At 42.7% G+C, this 18,072-nt stretch overlaps 1 protein-coding gene across 7 annotated transcripts in view; it reads right to left on the bottom strand.

Moving 5' to 3' along the window:
- The window catches only part of SERGEF (secretion regulating guanine nucleotide exchange factor), a 218,041-nt gene that overhangs the window by 190,507 nt on the left and 9,462 nt on the right, over positions 1–18,072 (bottom strand). For all 7 annotated transcript variants that reach the window (XM_027115258.1, XM_027115262.1, XM_027115259.1 and 4 more), the window contains exons 5-8: positions 17,116–17,176; positions 12,499–12,612; positions 9,615–9,677; positions 5,233–5,391 (exon numbers count right to left, since the gene is read on the bottom strand). In XM_027115258.1, coding sequence (XP_026971059.1) covers positions 5,233–5,391; positions 9,615–9,677; positions 12,499–12,612; positions 17,116–17,176 — 397 coding nt within the window. The remainder of the gene's footprint in view (positions 1–5,232; positions 5,392–9,614; positions 9,678–12,498; positions 12,613–17,115; positions 17,177–18,072) is intronic.

The following is an 18,072-nucleotide window of genomic DNA, read 5'->3' as shown; positions in this document are numbered from 1 at the left end:
ATATCCCATGTGGCGCGGAGCAGCTAGGTCCATGTGCCACAACTACTGAGCCTGCACGCCACAACTACTGAAGCCTGTGAGCCCTAGAGCCCACGTGCCACAACTACTGAGTCTGAGCACCTAGAGCCTGTGCTCTGCAACAAGAGAAGCCACTGCAATGAGAAGCCCGTGCACCGCAATGAGAAGTCCGCACACCACGATGAAAGGTAGCTCCCACTCACCGCAACTAGAGAAAGACCACTCGGCAACTAAGACCCAACGCAGCCAAAAATAAATTTAAAAAAAAAGAAAAGAAGTAGTAATGTGTTTAAAAAAAAAAAGAATCCGCCTGCCAATGCAGGGAACATGGGTTCGAGCCCTGGTCCAGGAAGATCCCATGTGCCGCAGAGCAACTAAGCCTGTGCGCCACAACTACTGAGCCTGCGCTCTAGAGCCCGCAAGCCGCAACTACTGAAGCCTGTGCACCTAAAGCCTGTGCTCCACAACAAGAGAAGCCACCACAATGAGAAGGCCACGCACCGCAACAAAAAGTAGCCCCTGCTCGCTGTGACTAGAGAAAGCCCGTGCGCAGCAACGAAGACCCAAGGCAGCCAAAAATAAATAATTAATTAATTTTTAAAAAAAGAAAATAGCACAAAGGAGAGGCTGTAGTGCCCTAAGAGATAAAAGGGAAAAGTGATGAGTCAGGGATGTCAAGGGAAGGCCTCCCTGAGGAGGTGATGACTAAGTTGAGGTCTAGGGGAAAACAAAAAAAGGACGTAACTAAGTCAAAATGAAGAAGGAGAGCAGGGTAAGTGTGGCAAATAGAGGGAACATCAGCTGCAAAAGCACTATAGTGGGAAATCCAGGATCCATTCCAGGTACCAAGGCCAGAGTAGAGGTCAGCCAGAGATCAAGAGCTAGCTCAGTTAGAAACAGGGCTGGAAAGGCAGGCAGAGGGCAGACCACGCAGTGCCTGGTGACCACTAAGGACTATGTCTTTATTGTAAGAGCAATGGGAAGCCACTGGAATGTGACACATGGGTTTGAAAAGATCTTCCAACTGAGGCATGGAGAACAGACTGGGGGGAGAGGGAGCGATGTGGGAAGCTGAGGACACCAGGCAGAGGCCACTGCAGGATCCAGCAAGAAGGTGACAGTGGCCTGCACCACGGTGGTGATGGAGAGGAACTGGCACAATCAGGAGGCTGGCAGAGCTGAGTCACACCTCGGCCTGTCTGACTTCAAAGCCACGCTTCTCTCTACCTTGCCATCTATTCATTCGTTCAGCAATTAGTTACAAATCATCTACTATGTGCCGGGCCTGTGCTGGGGATATAGCCGTGAACAACACAGACACTGCTCTCATGGAATTTACAGTCTAGACATTAAACAAATAAGAATGCAAGTGGATGTATACAATCCATTTTGTAGGAAGAATACAGTTTCGTAGTATGTATACAATCCATTGAAGGAAGAATAGTGTGATCAGAGATTTTAACAGGAAAAATTACCTGTAAGGCCATGATGATCTTATATTGATAATATAAAAGAGCTACGTGCTGGCTGCATGTAAGTGAAAGACCTCAGGAAACTTTGCCTGTCAGACCTGGCCAGTTCATGAGCCCTGAGGGGAGAAGCTGGTGTGTCTCAAGCCCTGCACAGACCCTGCCGAAAGCCTTTCTAAAAGCAACTGCTAACTCCTTAATGTACTCACACATCCCAAGCATGGGCACCCCCTGTACAGGTATGTATAGCATTTTACAGTTAGTTAGGATCTTTCACACAGATTCATTCATTTGAAACTCACAGCAGCTGTCTGTAGAATGGAGGTAGGTTTTAATACCCTGCATGAGAGAGGAGGAAATTGAGGCCTAGACAGGTGAAGTGACTCAACTAAGGTCACCCAACTAAGAAGGCACACAGATCCACCACCCAGTTCTCACTAGAAGCACTTTGGGCCAGGAACTCATGAATCTCAGAGGAGAGAGCTGCAGGTCACCGAGCCTGGATAAAGTCACACAGGAGTCCCATGAAGCTCCCGAGAACAATGATCGGGGACATTAAGCAGCTTGGGAAAGGTTTCTTGAATGCAGCTCCACCAGTCTGAGACACAGGTACCTTGCCAGCTTTCCCAGATTAGAACAGGTTCTCTTGGACTCTTTCCAAGTGCCTCTAATGGAGAAAAGTATTTTTCCATCACAAGCACTGCAGGTAGGCACCAGACTCCTGAAGAGGGAGGACAGAGACTGCATCCCAGATTCCCACATAGACGAACTAAAGTAAAGTAATCTTGATATCATGTGAACTGCCCTCTCTAAGCACCTACCACTGGGGATGGCAGTCTTGGGCAGCATTTCTTGATCATGGTACCATTAACATTTGGGGCTGGGTATTTCTGTGTCGGGCGGGGGGGGGCTGCCCTTGCATTGTAGGACATTTCGCAGCATCCCTGGCCTCTACCAACTAGATGCCAGTAGCACGCCCACCCCTAGTTGTGACAACCAAATATGGCTCCAGACACTGCAAATGTCCCCCAAGGAACAAAGTTGGTGTAGGGATTATGAGATGGGAGAAAGCACAGTCTACTCCCCGTCTCCATCCTAACCCAGCCCAGCCCAGCCCACCTTACTGGACGGATCTATGGTCACTGCACATAAGCTGTTTTTAATCAATAATACACCCCTAATGTCTTCCAGAACGAGACTGGGGGCAGCCTCTGTGCTGATGTGGCTGCAGGTAGGTCCCAGGAACAATTCTCCACTGGAGCTTATGAAAACAACTAGAGTCAAATAACTCCTTGGCCCAATAATGAGCTGATTTGACCCTGTGAGCAAATCTTGTTCCCATTAAAATGAGCAACTGGGTCTGATTAAACTGGAAGCCCTGGCTGTTTCTTCTCAATGACACCGCGCCAGGGCAAAGGCTTCCACGGCTACTAGGAGGAGGGCAAAACTGGTGAACCAAACAGCAGGAGACTCTCTTCTACACAAAACTCAGCGCAACAGCCAGGACGCTCTAACATCCCAGCTTTTAACCACTCTGGACTCAGGAGAAAGGGGAAAATAACAAAGTGCATAAACAAGAGATCTGAATTAACAAGTTAATCAAACAGCTGAAACATTACCCAAAGATCATGCTCTCAAGTGGAGGTGGAGACCTGAAGCTGAGCCCCAGAGCAGCTGGGGTGACTCAGACAGTGTCAGGGACATAGGTTCCAACCTCCCACTCTGAGTGCTGGGCTGTTGGCCCAGACGTGGAAATCAGCATGAGTTACAGTGCTGCAAAGCTAGAATCAAAGCAGCAACATCTTTATGTCTTTCATTAGTCAGCTGCCTAACCAGTTAACGGATTTACTGACAGACTCAACTAAACCCACTATGGTTTGGTAGTAAGTGTATTTTACTGCACTGCAATTCTTTGAAGACTGACTAAGCATGAAACGCCTACCTGTTAACACCCAGTGACTCAGACTACTGCTAGTGTCTGTGCCATTCCTGCACACTGACTTAGTTCCACTGCTGCACTGAAATCTGATAACAGGTCTGTCTCCCCTAGTGACAGTGGGCTCCCTGAGGGCAGGATTAGGATCTAGTACAAGGCATGGTACATAAACAGATCCTCACCATCTGTATGATGGACAGATGGATGATAAAGTCTTCTGTTTCTGTACTCTTAGACTTAAGCCTGTCCACACATTGCAGTGGGAAGGCACGGCCCACATCTTTTCTGTTTCTTCAAGGCTTAGCACACTGCTCAAAAGGTTTACAATAAACAAGAACCGATTTGGTTGGACTCTTGAATCCAAAGAGACAAACTGAAGCCTTCTGATCATGGACCAGCGAGTCCAAGGAAAGAAGAAATCCTCGCAGTCTACCCTGCCTCCTATGCATTTGAATATGTTTAGTCTCTTTTAACTAGAAACAGTTTAATGTAGGCAAAGAATACTTTCTCTGCTAGGCACTGGAGATACAGACGTGAGCAAGATGAATATCGTGCCTCCTATCACAGAGCTCACTGTCTGGAGGAGAAGAGAGAGAGTAACAATTATACAAATAAGTGGCTATTATGCTCAGGGTCTCTTTAAGAAAAATTTCTGTCGATGGTCCCAATCTTCAAGCAGTCTGGACTTCTTTGAGGAAAGTCATGATTTTCCTCCAAATGAATGACATCATTAGAGCATCCTCTGAAGCAGTAAATATGGAAAGTTTATTATACACCTTTGTTATATAGGCCTCTGTACCAAAACAACCTTAAAAAAAAATTTTAAGAACCAATTAAAAGCACCATGGATATAAATACTCATAAGTCTATGTGTTCAAACGTGTAGTATGTGTGACTTACCCAGGATAACTGAAGCTGACCTGAAAACCTACAAAAGTATTGGATTAAGTGACCAGGTATTTGAGAGTCTACAGATCTGTGTGTCACTAACGAGCAGGCCAAGAGCAGGCAAGAGGACTCCTGAGAACCCCTGAAGTTCAGAAGGCCTTGACACGATAATGGTTCTTAAGAATTACAAACTGCTGGTCTGGGAAGCTGTGTCAGTCAGCAAGAGCTCTAGGAAGGCTGGGAAGAAGGGAGGCCATGAAAAAACAAACCCCGAGAACAGTGTCAGGAATATGAAGACCAGGCAAGGAGAACTGCCCTAAGATGAGAAATCAACGAAGATATTATCAAGAAAAGATAAAGATGCCAAAAGCTGGATGGCATGGCCTGGTAAGGTAACATCTGAAGGAATATGTGGGATGCTTGAATCAATGTACAAAGTTTGTTAGGGTTAATAAAAATTTAAATCAAAATACCATGCCAGCTATGACTCAAAGTAATGCTTTTGCCTCCATCTTAAAATATTTAACTTAATAGTTTCTGACACCTTTAATTTAGACTCAAGTGAAAATGCAAATACAGTCATCCCTTTAGCTATGACAAGGCAAAGACTCCCCAACAACCTGGACAAATTTCTAGGTGATGTTTGTTGCAGTGGGTTCCTTCACAAAACTTCGTGGACTCTTAGGGCCAGAAGGAGTTAACCTAAGCCAGCTTTGCCTTTTTGCGTGTAAACCTGTGATCCAGAGAGGAAAAGCCACGTATCTGGCTGATTGCAGAACTAGATCCCTGGTCCTTCCCTTCCCAACCCTTAAAGCATTTCATCAAGTAAGAACCAAACTACCTAATCCCAAGCATTCATAGCTACTTAGACAGCTGTCCCCCAGCTGCTCTTCCCAACCACAAACTCTCTGCCACTCTCACCTGTCTGAGCAACTAGGTGTGTCCACCCATTCCAGACAGCAGCGATCTTTTCATTCCGAAAACAATGTGCTTCTATCTTCCGGGGCACAGGAAGGAAAGCAGCATGGGAAGCCAGTTGCCCATGCTTGTTGCTTCCCCAAACAAACAGCTCTCCTGCATCTTAAACAAACAAAAGGGGGACAAAAGAGGTGAAGGACCATTAGTCCAAAATGATGGAAAATAACCTGTTTGAAAAAAAAAATGTGGTTAAAAGAAGTTGTATTACTCTTAATCCTACAATGTTGAATAGAGCAAAACAAGATACCAAATTCATGTATAGCATAATTATACACAAGATTTTTTAAAATTCTTTAAATAGGAAAAAAGGCCAAATGGTCTTAGCAGTTTGTCAAGGAATAGGAATGTGAGTTTATTTTTTCATTAATTCATTCAGCCAAATATTTGTTCAACATCTACCATGTGCAAGACATATGTTTCTCTATTTTCTACATTTTTAAAATAAACGCTTGCATTACCTTTTGTTAGGAAAAATATATATTAGCTTTTTTAAATAACAGGTTAAAAGATAAACTGTTTAAAGCTTAAACTTTATAAACATAAGATGATTTCACTACATGCCCTGTCCAGAAGAAAATATAATGTTATCATATCACATCCACATAGCATTTAAGCTCATTTGAACCTCACAATAATCCTGTGATATAAGCAGGAATGCGACTGACTGACACTGTGATTTAATAGAAAAAGAACAATTTCAGAGTCAAGTGATTCTGGCTTCTATTCTTGGATCTGCTAACTAGCTACTGACCTTGGACAAACCACTTCCTCTCCAAGCCTTAGTTTCACCAGCTGAAGACTGGAGGGGAGGGCGGTTGGTCAAGAAGGGCAGACGATATAACTGATGACACTGTTAACAGGAGAGACTTGTGGGTGACGGCAGCAAACCAGAGGGCACATGCTTGTCCAAAAGGCATTCACATTCAACAAATGTTTAACTGGAAGTCAAACAAAATGGGGCCATAGACCATAATTTGGCTTATAAATCTACAGTTTGTGACTCCTTGGATGATTTCTAAGCACTTTCCCAACCCTAACATTCCAAGGTTCTACACTGCACAGTAAGCACATGGCACACACATGTGGCTACTGAACACTTGAAATGTGGCTAGTCCAAATGAGACATGTTGAAGACAAACAAAGCACAATGGATTGTAAAGACGTAGTGCAAAAAAAACCCAAAAGGAGTGTGCCTCATTAATAAGTTTCATACTGATTACATATTGAAATAATATTTTGGATATACTGGGTTAAGTAAAATAAATTATTAAAATTAATTCACCTTTTTCTTTTTACTTTTTGCAATACGGCTCACATTATATTTCTCCTAGACAGCACTCTTCTAGAAGATAAATTAACCAAGGCTCGGAGATGTTAAGTGACTTTCAAGATCACATAGCTAATGAGGGATCAAGTGGGACCAGAAGCCAGGTTTTTTGCTTCCACAGCATTCTGTGACCTCCCAGTAAAGGTTTACAGTATTGCTTGCCCTGAGGCAGTCTGGTGTATTCTCCAAAACTGATCAGAAGCCAAACAGTATCATTAAAGGATATTAGACCAAGATTCCAGCTTCAAGTCCCAAATCTGCTACTGGATCACTCTGACACGGGGCACATCACTTCACATTCTGGGTCTCTGTTTCATAGAGTCTGAGGGTCTATAAATCAGTGGAGCCTTTTTGTCACCCAGGTGACCTTGCAGCACTGACATTCTGCAGTGCTATACAACGAATTTGGTATATTTCGTGCCTAGAGAGAGGGCAACCTCCCTGGACCTCACCAGGGTGTATGAAGTATGAGGATCCTTTACAAGAGGGCAGAGGACCCCTCAGCAAAGCTTCAACCCATTAAATGGAGTGCTTAGCTACCAAGGTACCACTGACAATGAGCCTGTGTCTGTAATAAGCCTTCATTTATCTTAGTAAGTCTAAACCATCTTTTTTGCAAAGACGAACTATCTTCCACAGTAATGTAATGCAGATCATTACACTGTTGCATCAGCAGGCAAAACTAAATTCTGCTGCAATGTCAAATAGTTACATAATCTACAACTCCAGAGAGAAGGTCTAAAGAACACTGAACAAAATCCAATGTGTAACAGCTTGAACTAGACCAGGAAAGACGGATATTAATCTTGACCCTTTTTAATTCACTTTCACAATATCCAAAACCAATTCACTTTGTGAATATACTTTAAAAATCACTAAACTGCACACTTTAAAGGAGTGAATTTCATATATGAATTATATCACAATAAAAAATCCAACATCTATGTTTTAAAAACACCATAGTAAAAATGCTCCACATATGAAATAAAAAATAGCTTTACTGATTACAAGAGTTTTTAAGAAATCGATGTTAGCAAGCAACTAGAAGAATCTCTAGGTTGACAAAATACCAGCCATTTCAAATGAATTAGAACAGGGTAGAAATCTCTCAGGACTTCCCTGGTGGTCCAGTGGTTAAGACTCCGTACTCCCAACGCAGGGGGCATGGGTTTGATCCCTGGTCAGAGAAGATCCCACATGGCGCATGGCATGGCCGAAAAAAAAAGAAATCTCTCTTAGTCTGTTCTTATTCTCAGAAAAGAATGCCTTCCTCCAATGCTAGTGAGGACTGTGGGGGATGAACTAGTCACTTCTTGTCCTGGGGCCTTCTGCCCCTCTCCCCATAAAAGGAGAGGTGGGACCACATGCCAAGAGGAGTCCCTTAGAGCTGGCATTCTTTTTTTTTTTTTTTAATAAATTTATTTATTTATTTATTTTTGGCTGCATTGGGTCTTCGTCGCCGCATGCGGGCCCTCTCTAGTTGTGGCGAGCGGGCTTCTCACTGCGGTGGCCTCTCCTGCCGCGAAGCACGGGCTCCAGGCGCACGGGCTTCAGTAGCTGTGGCTCATGGGCTCCAGAGCGCAGGCTTAGCAGTTGTGGCGCACGGGTTCAGCCACTCCGCAGCATGTGGGATCTTCCCGGACCAGGGCCCGAACCCATGTTCCCTGCACTGGCAGGCGGACTCCCAACCACTGAGCCACCAGAGAAGCCCTGGCATTCATTTTAACTCAACTCTTTTAACATATCTATAAATCTACTTAACATGAGACACAGGCTAAAAGCAGCTAGTTCTTTCATTAGTTAGTTGTTTTTAATTCATTAACTATCAAATTATCTGTAGTTCAGAATCTGTTAAGTATTTAAAGTCTCACATTACGGCTCTTGTGCTTTGGAAACAGTAACAGCTCCTCAGTTGGACTGCATTACAAATTTGATGTTGAAGAATGCATGCCTCCATTAATTTACAGATACTGTGTACACATCTTAATTTCCACATGAAACACTGGAAACACTGTGTATGAAAGTCATTTCCCTTTGCTTAAAAAATGTAATGCATTCAACTCTGGGTGAGAGGTCTTACCAACATAAATCTCTCGGAGCTAGAGTATCCAGTCTACCAGCAGGGGTCAGGGCAATCTGGGCTTTGAAAAAAACCATTAGGAGAGATGGATAGCCTTCACTTTCAAGAAAATGCTGCATTATCACTAGAAAGTTTATACTATATTGGCTGGGTGTGTCAAATGGATGGATGGACAGATACACGGCCAAGACAGAGAGAGATACACACTGTGTGAGAGAAAAAAGACTAGATAGACAGATTAAAGAGGTGGAATAGAGAGATCAACTAGAGAAAAACATAAAAATATAAACTAGATTACAGAAACATATACACAACTAGACTTAGAGATGATGGAGACTTAGGTTAGATAGGAAGACACTAAGATGGAAGATAAATAAAAATAGAGATGGATAGTTAAGTAAAATAGAGTAGATAGAGAGAGCAGCCAGGGTGACAGACAAATGGAGAAGAAAGATATAGGTAGATAAAACAGGATAGTCTGAGATTAAACAGCTAGAGAAAATAGACAGCTAGAGAGCTTAGATAGTTATACTAGACATCAAAATAGATTAGGTGGATAAGATAACAACATATTATACGTAAGTTTACTGTTGGTTATATGACGTGACAATCACAATTACCCTAAAGGAAGATACTTTTATCCCTATTGTACAGCTAAGAAAACAAACTCAGAGGAAAGGAAGTGAGCCTCTGTTTCACATGAGTGTTTTACCTGTATTATCATATGTAATTCTCAAAACTATCCACAAAGTACTTTATAGAAGAGGAAATGGTCTCAGGAAGGTAAAACAACTTGCCTAAGATCATACCAGTGGTGGCATCAGAATTCTGACTCCAAAGTCTATGGTTTTCCCTCTGTACCCCAATAGCATCACTTGAGGCAGAAACACCCAGAATTCTGAATGGCATGTTACCTACCTGTCAGTGAAGCTGAGTGGTCTGAGCCAGCAAGAACACATACTGCTTGAGAATTCTCTAGGCCTACAAAAAAGAAAAAATTCTTTTGAAATCACATTTGTAACAGAACAAATTGGGCACAGGAGGCCCATAGGCAGTGACCACAGCACCTGGAGAGAAACTCTCAGCCAGTGCAGGAAGGTCTGAGTCAGCGGCACTGGCCAAGAAGACGGCTGGCATGGTAGGGAGACTGCTTATATCCAGGAGGTTGAACAAATAAATAAATACTTTGAGGATAAAGGAGTCAGATTTCTTACTATCAGAAAGGAGAAGAAACGTACAGATATGAAAAGGTTAAAGGCTAGAATTGACCATGTGATACTGCATTGTAATTGAAGTCAGTGTAGACTTGTGGTTTCTACTAGAGATAAACAGACATAGGTGTACATATGTATAAATGTGTGTGTACATGTATATTTCCTAGCTCTGTCCATGGAGTGGGCCTAGAAGCAATGACATCTCATACATTCAGCTGCTATCACATGCAGACGCTGAAACACAAGCCCAGGCCTCCTAACAACACACAGGCAGAGCTAGAATTTGAACTTGCCTCCCATATCCAAATCCAGCACTTTTCCACCCGTAAACACACTGCCTTCAACAACAGTGTAAACCTTAATCAACTCTGCTCCATGCTGTGGTCACCTGGTCTGGCATGCAGAGAAATGGGAGTCTTATTCTGTAACTCTTTCTTCTTACACTTCTGTTCAATTTACTAGTGTCTTAATAAAATGCCCCTCATGCCTTCAAGTATCCTGTGGAATGACAAAGGGACAAAGATGTTTCTGCCACTTTCACCAGAGAGGAAGCACTGGTCTCCTAGTGGCCAGGTCGGGAGAGGACATCCAGGGTTCCAGCTCCAGAACAGATGGCAATGAGGTGAAGAGGGGACAATGAAAAATGAAAGACTTTGAGGGCAGGAAGCTGATATCTTCTCTAACATCTCATCAGAAAATTCCCCCAAGTTAACTCTGAATCTAAGCTGTGCCCCAAGCAGATCCCAACCAGGTCATTTAAATCAAATAAAATAAAAACACTTCTGATTCCTTTTAGATACAAAACTTGTGCTAAAACAGACAGTAGACATAATCCCTACCCTTAAAAAGCTCATCACCTTTGGCATTTGGGAGAACATGTAAACAGCTCATAACAATACAATAAGTTGTGCTATCCATGCACATAAAGAAAATGCGGACTTCCCTGGTGGCGCAGTGGTTAAGAATCTGCCTGCCAATGCAGGGGACACAGGTTCGATCCCTGGTCTGGGGAAGATCCCACATGCCGCAGAGCTACTAAGCCTGTGTGCCACAACTACTGAGGCTGAGCTCTAGAGCCCATGAGCCACAACTACTGAGCCCACGTGCCACAACTACTGAAGCTCGCATGCCTAGAGCCCATGCTCCACAACAAGAGGGGCCACTGCAATGAGAAGCCCGCGCACCACAATGAAGAGTAGCCCCTGCTCGCCGCAACTAGAGAAAGCCTGCGCGCAGCAACGAAGACCCAACACAGCCATAAATAAATAAATCTATTAAAAAAAAGAAAATGCAGTGGAGGTGAGAAGAAGGAAGAGTCTTTCCTGAGAAAGCTGTAGCTGAGCTAGGACCTGAAAAATGATCAGGATTTTCCCAAGGGGAAGAGGAAGGAAAAGGTATCCTGGGAAGAGGTAACAGTGTGCCCACAGGCACAGAGGAATAAGAACACAGCGCATGCCCAGGGAGCAGTGAATACCTTGGTGAGGCAGGAAAGATGTTTGGGAAGTATGAGTTTATATTACAAATGCTTTCAATGTGAAGTAGACTGTCCTGTGTTCAGTGGCCCCTTCTCCTTCTCTAAGAGAACCCTCCCCAACTCAACACATGGGCTTCAGGGCGCTAACCTCACCCCTGCAACAGGGGAAAGCCTCAGGGACTTAAGAGAATCAGAACGATCCCAACAACTTGTACGACACTTCCACTGCGGCTCACCCTTCCCTTTTCTCTCCCCACTTCCTACTGCCCTCAAAAATCCCTCCCTTATTCTGAGCTAGAGGAGAGTAGAGGTTTCCTGACAGGTTTTTCCTACAGCTAACCCTCAGTAAACTCGGTCACAAAGTCAGAGCGAGAGAGGAAGAAGAGGAGCAGGTGGAGACATGGTGCTACAAACAGAGAGATAAAGGCCCACGAAGAGAGTGTAGAGCAGACAGAGACAGAGAGACAGAGAAAGAAAGTCCTAGAGACCAAGCGTCCTGTGGGCAGCACCCTTCCTACCTACTCCTCGTGTGCCCATGAAGAGAGATTTCCCTCGGGGAACACTCCTAGCCCCTCTCTCCACATCCTCACTCGCTCCTGCTTTCCTTTCGGGAGAAGGAGCTGGGCAGGCAGGCACATTCCTTGTGGGTTCTCCCTCTGGGATGTGCCTGCCTGCAGAGGGCACCTCCTCCGTGGTCTCAGCTGAACCACGAGCTTAGCAGGACTGAATGCATACAGCTGCTCCAGTGCCTGGTGGGTAAATTCAATCTGGGATTCAGAACCCGGAGGCTCACTATTGCTACACGTTATTTCCAAACACCTAAGCCATGCCTTCCAACCTAACTTGTAACAGCTCTAGAGCTACCATTTTGATTTCCACCCACCTGACTCGCATCTACTTCTCAATGGGTTCCAAACTCTGGCAGCAAAGAGGAGTACTTTTACTGGGCCCACAAAAATTCCAGCAAATTAATAGACCAGCCAACGGAGAGAGTTAAAACAGAGAGACCAAGAAATAGCAAACGCAGAACTCCATTTACCCATTTTCTGCATGCCTGCGTCTCCATTTCCAAACAAAGAATAAATACAGGATTCAGAAGAAGTAAGGACCTTACCTGTCACTCTGCTTGGTTCCTTTGCTGTCAAAAACAGTGGGAGAGTCTGCCCAGGGCACAACCGCCGTCCAGATGATGCCAAACCAGTTCCCCACTGGAACACCATGCCACTAGCTTCCCAGCGGAGCAGGAGAGAAAAAAGAAAATCTTTATCTGGATTAAGACCAGATTGCTCTTTGAACCTCAATGCCATGAGAGATTCCCAATTCATGCTCAGTTAACATGCATATTATGGAAAAGCTTATTGCCTCAAGAGGCCCTATGGCTGGTCATAGGGATTACCACCAAGTCAATCACAAATCCAATCTTCAGGGCAATCTAAGACCATCAAAGGAAATTCCAACATAGTAAAACTCCCTCCAGAAAGTTCTAGGACACTCCTCCAGAGTCAAATTACTGGAATGGCATTTTTTTCATGATTAACTTGAAAGGACAACTGAGACTCCAGATCGAGCAGGAAAGAACCTTGAAGCTTACCACGTCCATTCCACACATTTACTGCATGAGAAACTGAGGCCCTGTAGAGGAGCTGTGATTTGTCCAAGGTCATACAGGGAGCTAGTAGCAGAGAAAACACCAGGACTTAACTCTCCTACACCTAATGTAGTGTCTTTTCTACTACACCACGATGAATTCAAAGATTCCTAATCACCAAATAAATACATATTTACGACTGCAAGATAGCTTCTTAATAGCCACTACTTCAATGGAATGGCCTTTTATTTCCATATTCACTGACTCTAATTCATGTACCCATGTTCTGAACCTCATACAAATGCATAGATGAAATATTGTTATTTTGTCTACAGTCAGATGTGTGTAACTAGGATTCACTATCCAACAGCAACATTAAGGTACTGCTCCTCCAGAAGTATCCTATACCCAATGGTCCTTTAGGCTGTAAACAGACAAGCATGCTTTGTGAAATGTAAGTGATGATGATTGAGCACAATGTGAGCAAAACACAGTATTGAAATAAAACAAAACTTACCATCTCTTCAACAAATAAATTGCAAGAGGATAAAAAGAGAGGAAAAGGTACATAAAGATTAAAAGAGACTGGAGATGCCTGATAAAGGATTAATATTTAAAATATACAGTGATCTCCTAAAACTCAACAACAACAACAAAAATTCAAAAATGAGCAAAGGACTTGAAAAGACTTTTCTCCAAAGAAAATATACAAATGGCCAATAAGCACATAAAAAGATGCTCAACATCACTAATCATTAGGGAAATATAAATCAAAACTACAATGAGATGCCACTTTATACTCATTAGGATGACAACTATTAAAAAAAAGAAGAAAATAACATGGGTTGGCAAGGATGTGAAGAAATCTGAAACCTTGTGACTACTGGTGGGAATGTAAAATGGTACAGCCACTATGGAAAACAGTATGGCAATTCCCCCCAAAATTAAAAATAGAATTACTATATGATCCAGCAATCCTACTTCTGGGTACATATCCTAAAGAACTGAAAGCAAGATCTCAAAGTGATATTTGTATACCCATGTTCATAGCAGTATTATTCACAATAGCTAAAATGTGGTCACAACCCAAGTGTCTATCAATAGAAGAATGGATAAGCAAAATGTGGTATATACATACAGTGGAATATCATTGTCTTAAAAAGGAAGGAAATTCTGACATTTGCTACAACATGAATAGACCTTGAGGATATTATGTTGAGTGAAATAAGCCACAAAAAGACAAAGACTGTATGATTCCACTTATATGAGGTACCTGTATGAGTGGCCAAAATCATGGAAATAGACAGTAGAATGGTGGTTGCCAGGGACTGGGAGAAGGGGGAATGGGGAGTTATTGTTTAATGGGTATAGAGTTTCAGTTTTGCAAGATGAGAAAACCTCTGGAGACAGATTTTGGTAATAGTTGCACAATAATGTGAATGTACTTAATCCCACTCAACTGTACATTTAAAAATGGGTAAGATGATAAATTTTATGTGTATTTTATCACAGTAAAAAACTAAAAGGAATAAATAAACTTTAAAAAAGAGAGAAAGAGACTTGAGATACATATCAACCAATTGCAATGATAAACCTAATTTGGATCCTGATTCAAACAAACTATAAAAAAATATTTTTGAGATAATCAGGGCAATTTAAACACTGACTAGATGCTTGATGAAATTACAGAATTACTGATAATTTTTTATAGGTATGATGATGGTATTTTTGGGTAATGTTTTCAGAAAAATTCCTTATCTTTTAGAGATGTGGGCAGAAATATTTACAGATTAAGTGGGGGAGGGGAGGACTTACAATTAAATTAATCAAACACATAATGGGAACTGTGCTGCTTTGTTAACTGGACAAAAATGTACACATAAGACTAGCAATCACAAAATGTTGGTAGGAAAGGGGCAAGGAAACCAATGACAGGCAATTCTTTGGTCCTTCTAATTTCTAAGAGAAGAAGCTGCTTATAAAAGCATAATCACTACCATACAACTCAGTAATCACACTCCTGGTCATTTATCCCAGAGAAATGAAAATTTATGTTCACAGAAAAGCTTGTCCACAAATGATTATAGCTTTATTTTTAATAGCTAAAAACCAGAAATAACCAAATGTCCTTCAATGGGTGACTGGTTAAACAAATCGTGGTTGTTATAGACTGAATTGTGTTCCCTGTAAATTCATATATTGAAGTCCTAAACTCCAGTGTAACTGTATTTGGAGATAGGGCCTATAGGAGGTGATAAAAGTTAAATGGGTCATAATAGTGAGGCCTTAATCTGACAGAACTGGTGTCCTTTTAAAAAGAGGAAGAGACACTGGCGATCTCTCTCTCTTTCCATGCATGCATAGAGGAAGAACCGTGTGAAGAGACAGCAAGAAGGCAGCATCTACAAGCCAGGAAGAGAAGCCAACCCTCATGGTATCTTGGTCTTGGACTTCTAGCCTCCTGAACTGTGAGAAAATAAATTCCTGTTGTTTAAGCCACCCACTCTGTGGCATTTTGTTATGGCAGCCCCAGCAAACTAATACAGTGGTACCTCTATACCATGGAATATTAGTAATAAAAAGGAACAAATTATTCATACTCCCAACTTGGATGAATCTCCAGGGAATCGTGCTGAGCAAAAAAGCCAACCCCAAAAGGCTAAATACTGTATGATACCATTTATATAACATTCTTAAGATGACAACATTACTGTGGGAGAACGAAAGAGCTAAGTGGTGAGAGTAGGTAGGAAGTGGGTGCGGCTACAAAAGAGCCATAAGAGGGATCCTGTGATGGAACTGTTCTGTATCTTGACTGTGTCAAGACATCCTGGTTGTGCTATTACACTATACTTTCACAAGATGTTACCACTGAGAGAAACTGGGCAAAGAGTGAGTGTGATCTGTTTCATTTCTTACAACTGCACGTGAATCTACAATTACCTTAAAATAAAAAGCTTAGTTTTTCAAAAAGTATAATCACACTAAGCCCCAAGTGACCGCCAGCACCATGATGCACCGAATCCTTCCTCGCCTCCACTCTTCTCCCCATTCCACAACTGGACTCACCAACGCTTGAGCCTCGGCTGCCATAGCCAGTTTGGGCTGTCCTTCAGCCCAAAGAAGTGGCAACAGAAAGCAGAAAAATGAGCAAGAGAGAAAAAAGGGTCACTGCCTCCTCCACTTTCCACCCTCAACCTCACACACACCGTCAGCCCTATGTGCATCACCCTCTCACAGTACAGGAGACAAGCTCACTTGAAGCATTCAAATTAATAAACATTTACATCCACTAGGAAAGTAATGCAGTTCATGGCAAAGAATGTGGGTCTTGGAATCCAGCCCGTCCTAGACTCTGATCCCAGCTCACCTTTTATTTCCTAACTCCCTGTGTAACTGTAGACAAACACTTTAGCCTCTCTGGACCTCAGTTTCTTCATATGTAAGAGGTACAAACTACCATGTATAAAATAAATAAGCCATAAGAATATATTATACAGGAAATATGGCCAATATTTTCTAACAACTATAAATGGAGTATAATCTTTAAAAACTGTGAATCACTATGTTGTACACCTAAAACTTAACACAATATTGTAAATCGGGCTTCCCTGGTGGCGCAGTGGTTGAGAGTCCGCCTGCCGATGCAGCGGACACGGGTTTGTACCCCGGTCCGGGAAGATCCCACATGCCGCGGAGCGGCTGGGCCCGTGAGCCATGGCCGCTGAGCCTGTGCGTCCAGAGCCTGTGCTCCGCAACGGGGAGAGGCCCGCGTACCTATATATATATATATATATATATATATATATATATATATATATATATATAGTAAATCAACTATACCTCAATACAAAAAATTTTTAACTCACATCACTGCGTGCCTATGAGGATTAAATGAGGTACTAACTAAATCAAGAGAACCTAGCACCATGCCTAAGAACATAACAAAGAGCTAGACAACTTCATTTCCTTCCTCCCTACCTGCTAAAGGCTTTCCCACATGACTTCTGCCTTATGTCACCTCCTTTTAATCAGACTGCAGCACAGCAGGACACTCTGAATTACTCCTTAAAGTTTATTTCTTCCAAATCTCCGTGTCTCCTTATTACATGCTTATCAAGAAAATAAAAGCAAAATGATCACCTGTTGCAGCTAAAGCATGCCTGAGTCCAGCAGCAATACTAACAACCTTCTCTCTCAGGGGCTGTCAAAACAAAGAAAAGGACGGCAATCTCAGAATTATCCATCTACAAAATTTTATGTAATTTATGCCCAAACACAACACAGCATGATCCTCATTATGTGTCTGATTGGTTTGGAGCTCCCAATTCCCAACATTTCCACTCATAAACGCCTCTGTATGTATCCCTAAAAGGCAAAATCTTTTTAAAATACCATATTACAATGCCACTCAGGGCTAGGAGGCACCTGCAAGGTCATCCAGTCCAGGGGTTAGCAAACATTTTCTGTAAAGGACCTGATAGTAAATATTTTAGATTTTGCAGGCCACATGGTTTCTGTCACACTACTCAACTCTGCCATTGTAACATAAAAGCAACATACACAATAAATACATGAATGGGCATGGCTGTGTTCCAATAAAACTTTATTTACCAAGGGTTCTAGTGTGCTGACCTCTGATCTAGTCTAATCCCCATTCAATGCTAGAAACCTGTCTACAACACCCCACCAAGTGGTCATACAACCCCTGTCAAATACCTACTTCCAGTGACATGGGCTCACCACCTCCCCAGGTGCCTGCTCATCTTTGCACGGTTCCATCTGTCTCCTTGGGTGGAACCAAACCTATCTGCCTACTGCTTCTGACAAGGCTTCCCAAACATTTGAAGACAGTTGTCATGTCCTAAGACACCTTGTGGTTCCCAAATTCTTTAAGACTTCGCCCTTCAAGATGTGCAGCTTAATTCCCCTCCCTTTCACTGTGGGCTGGACTTAGTGACTTGCTTCTAATGAATAGGATAAGGAAGTGATAAATGGCTCCGAGACTAGCTGATGAAAGGCATTGAGGCTTCTTGTTTGACCAGCCTGCCTGCTTCCCTCCCTCCCTCCCTCCCTCCCTCTCTCTCTCTCTCTCTCTCT

This window comes from Aethalodelphis obliquidens, unplaced genomic scaffold, assembly GCF_003676395.1.
Source record: "Aethalodelphis obliquidens isolate GAN/ISIS:26980383/991018 unplaced genomic scaffold, ASM367639v1 scaffold14, whole genome shotgun sequence".
Lineage (NCBI taxonomy): Eukaryota > Metazoa > Chordata > Mammalia > Artiodactyla > Delphinidae > Aethalodelphis > Aethalodelphis obliquidens.
Note: the sequence above shows the minus strand (reverse complement) of the source record. Positions and strands in the feature narration are given on the sequence as shown.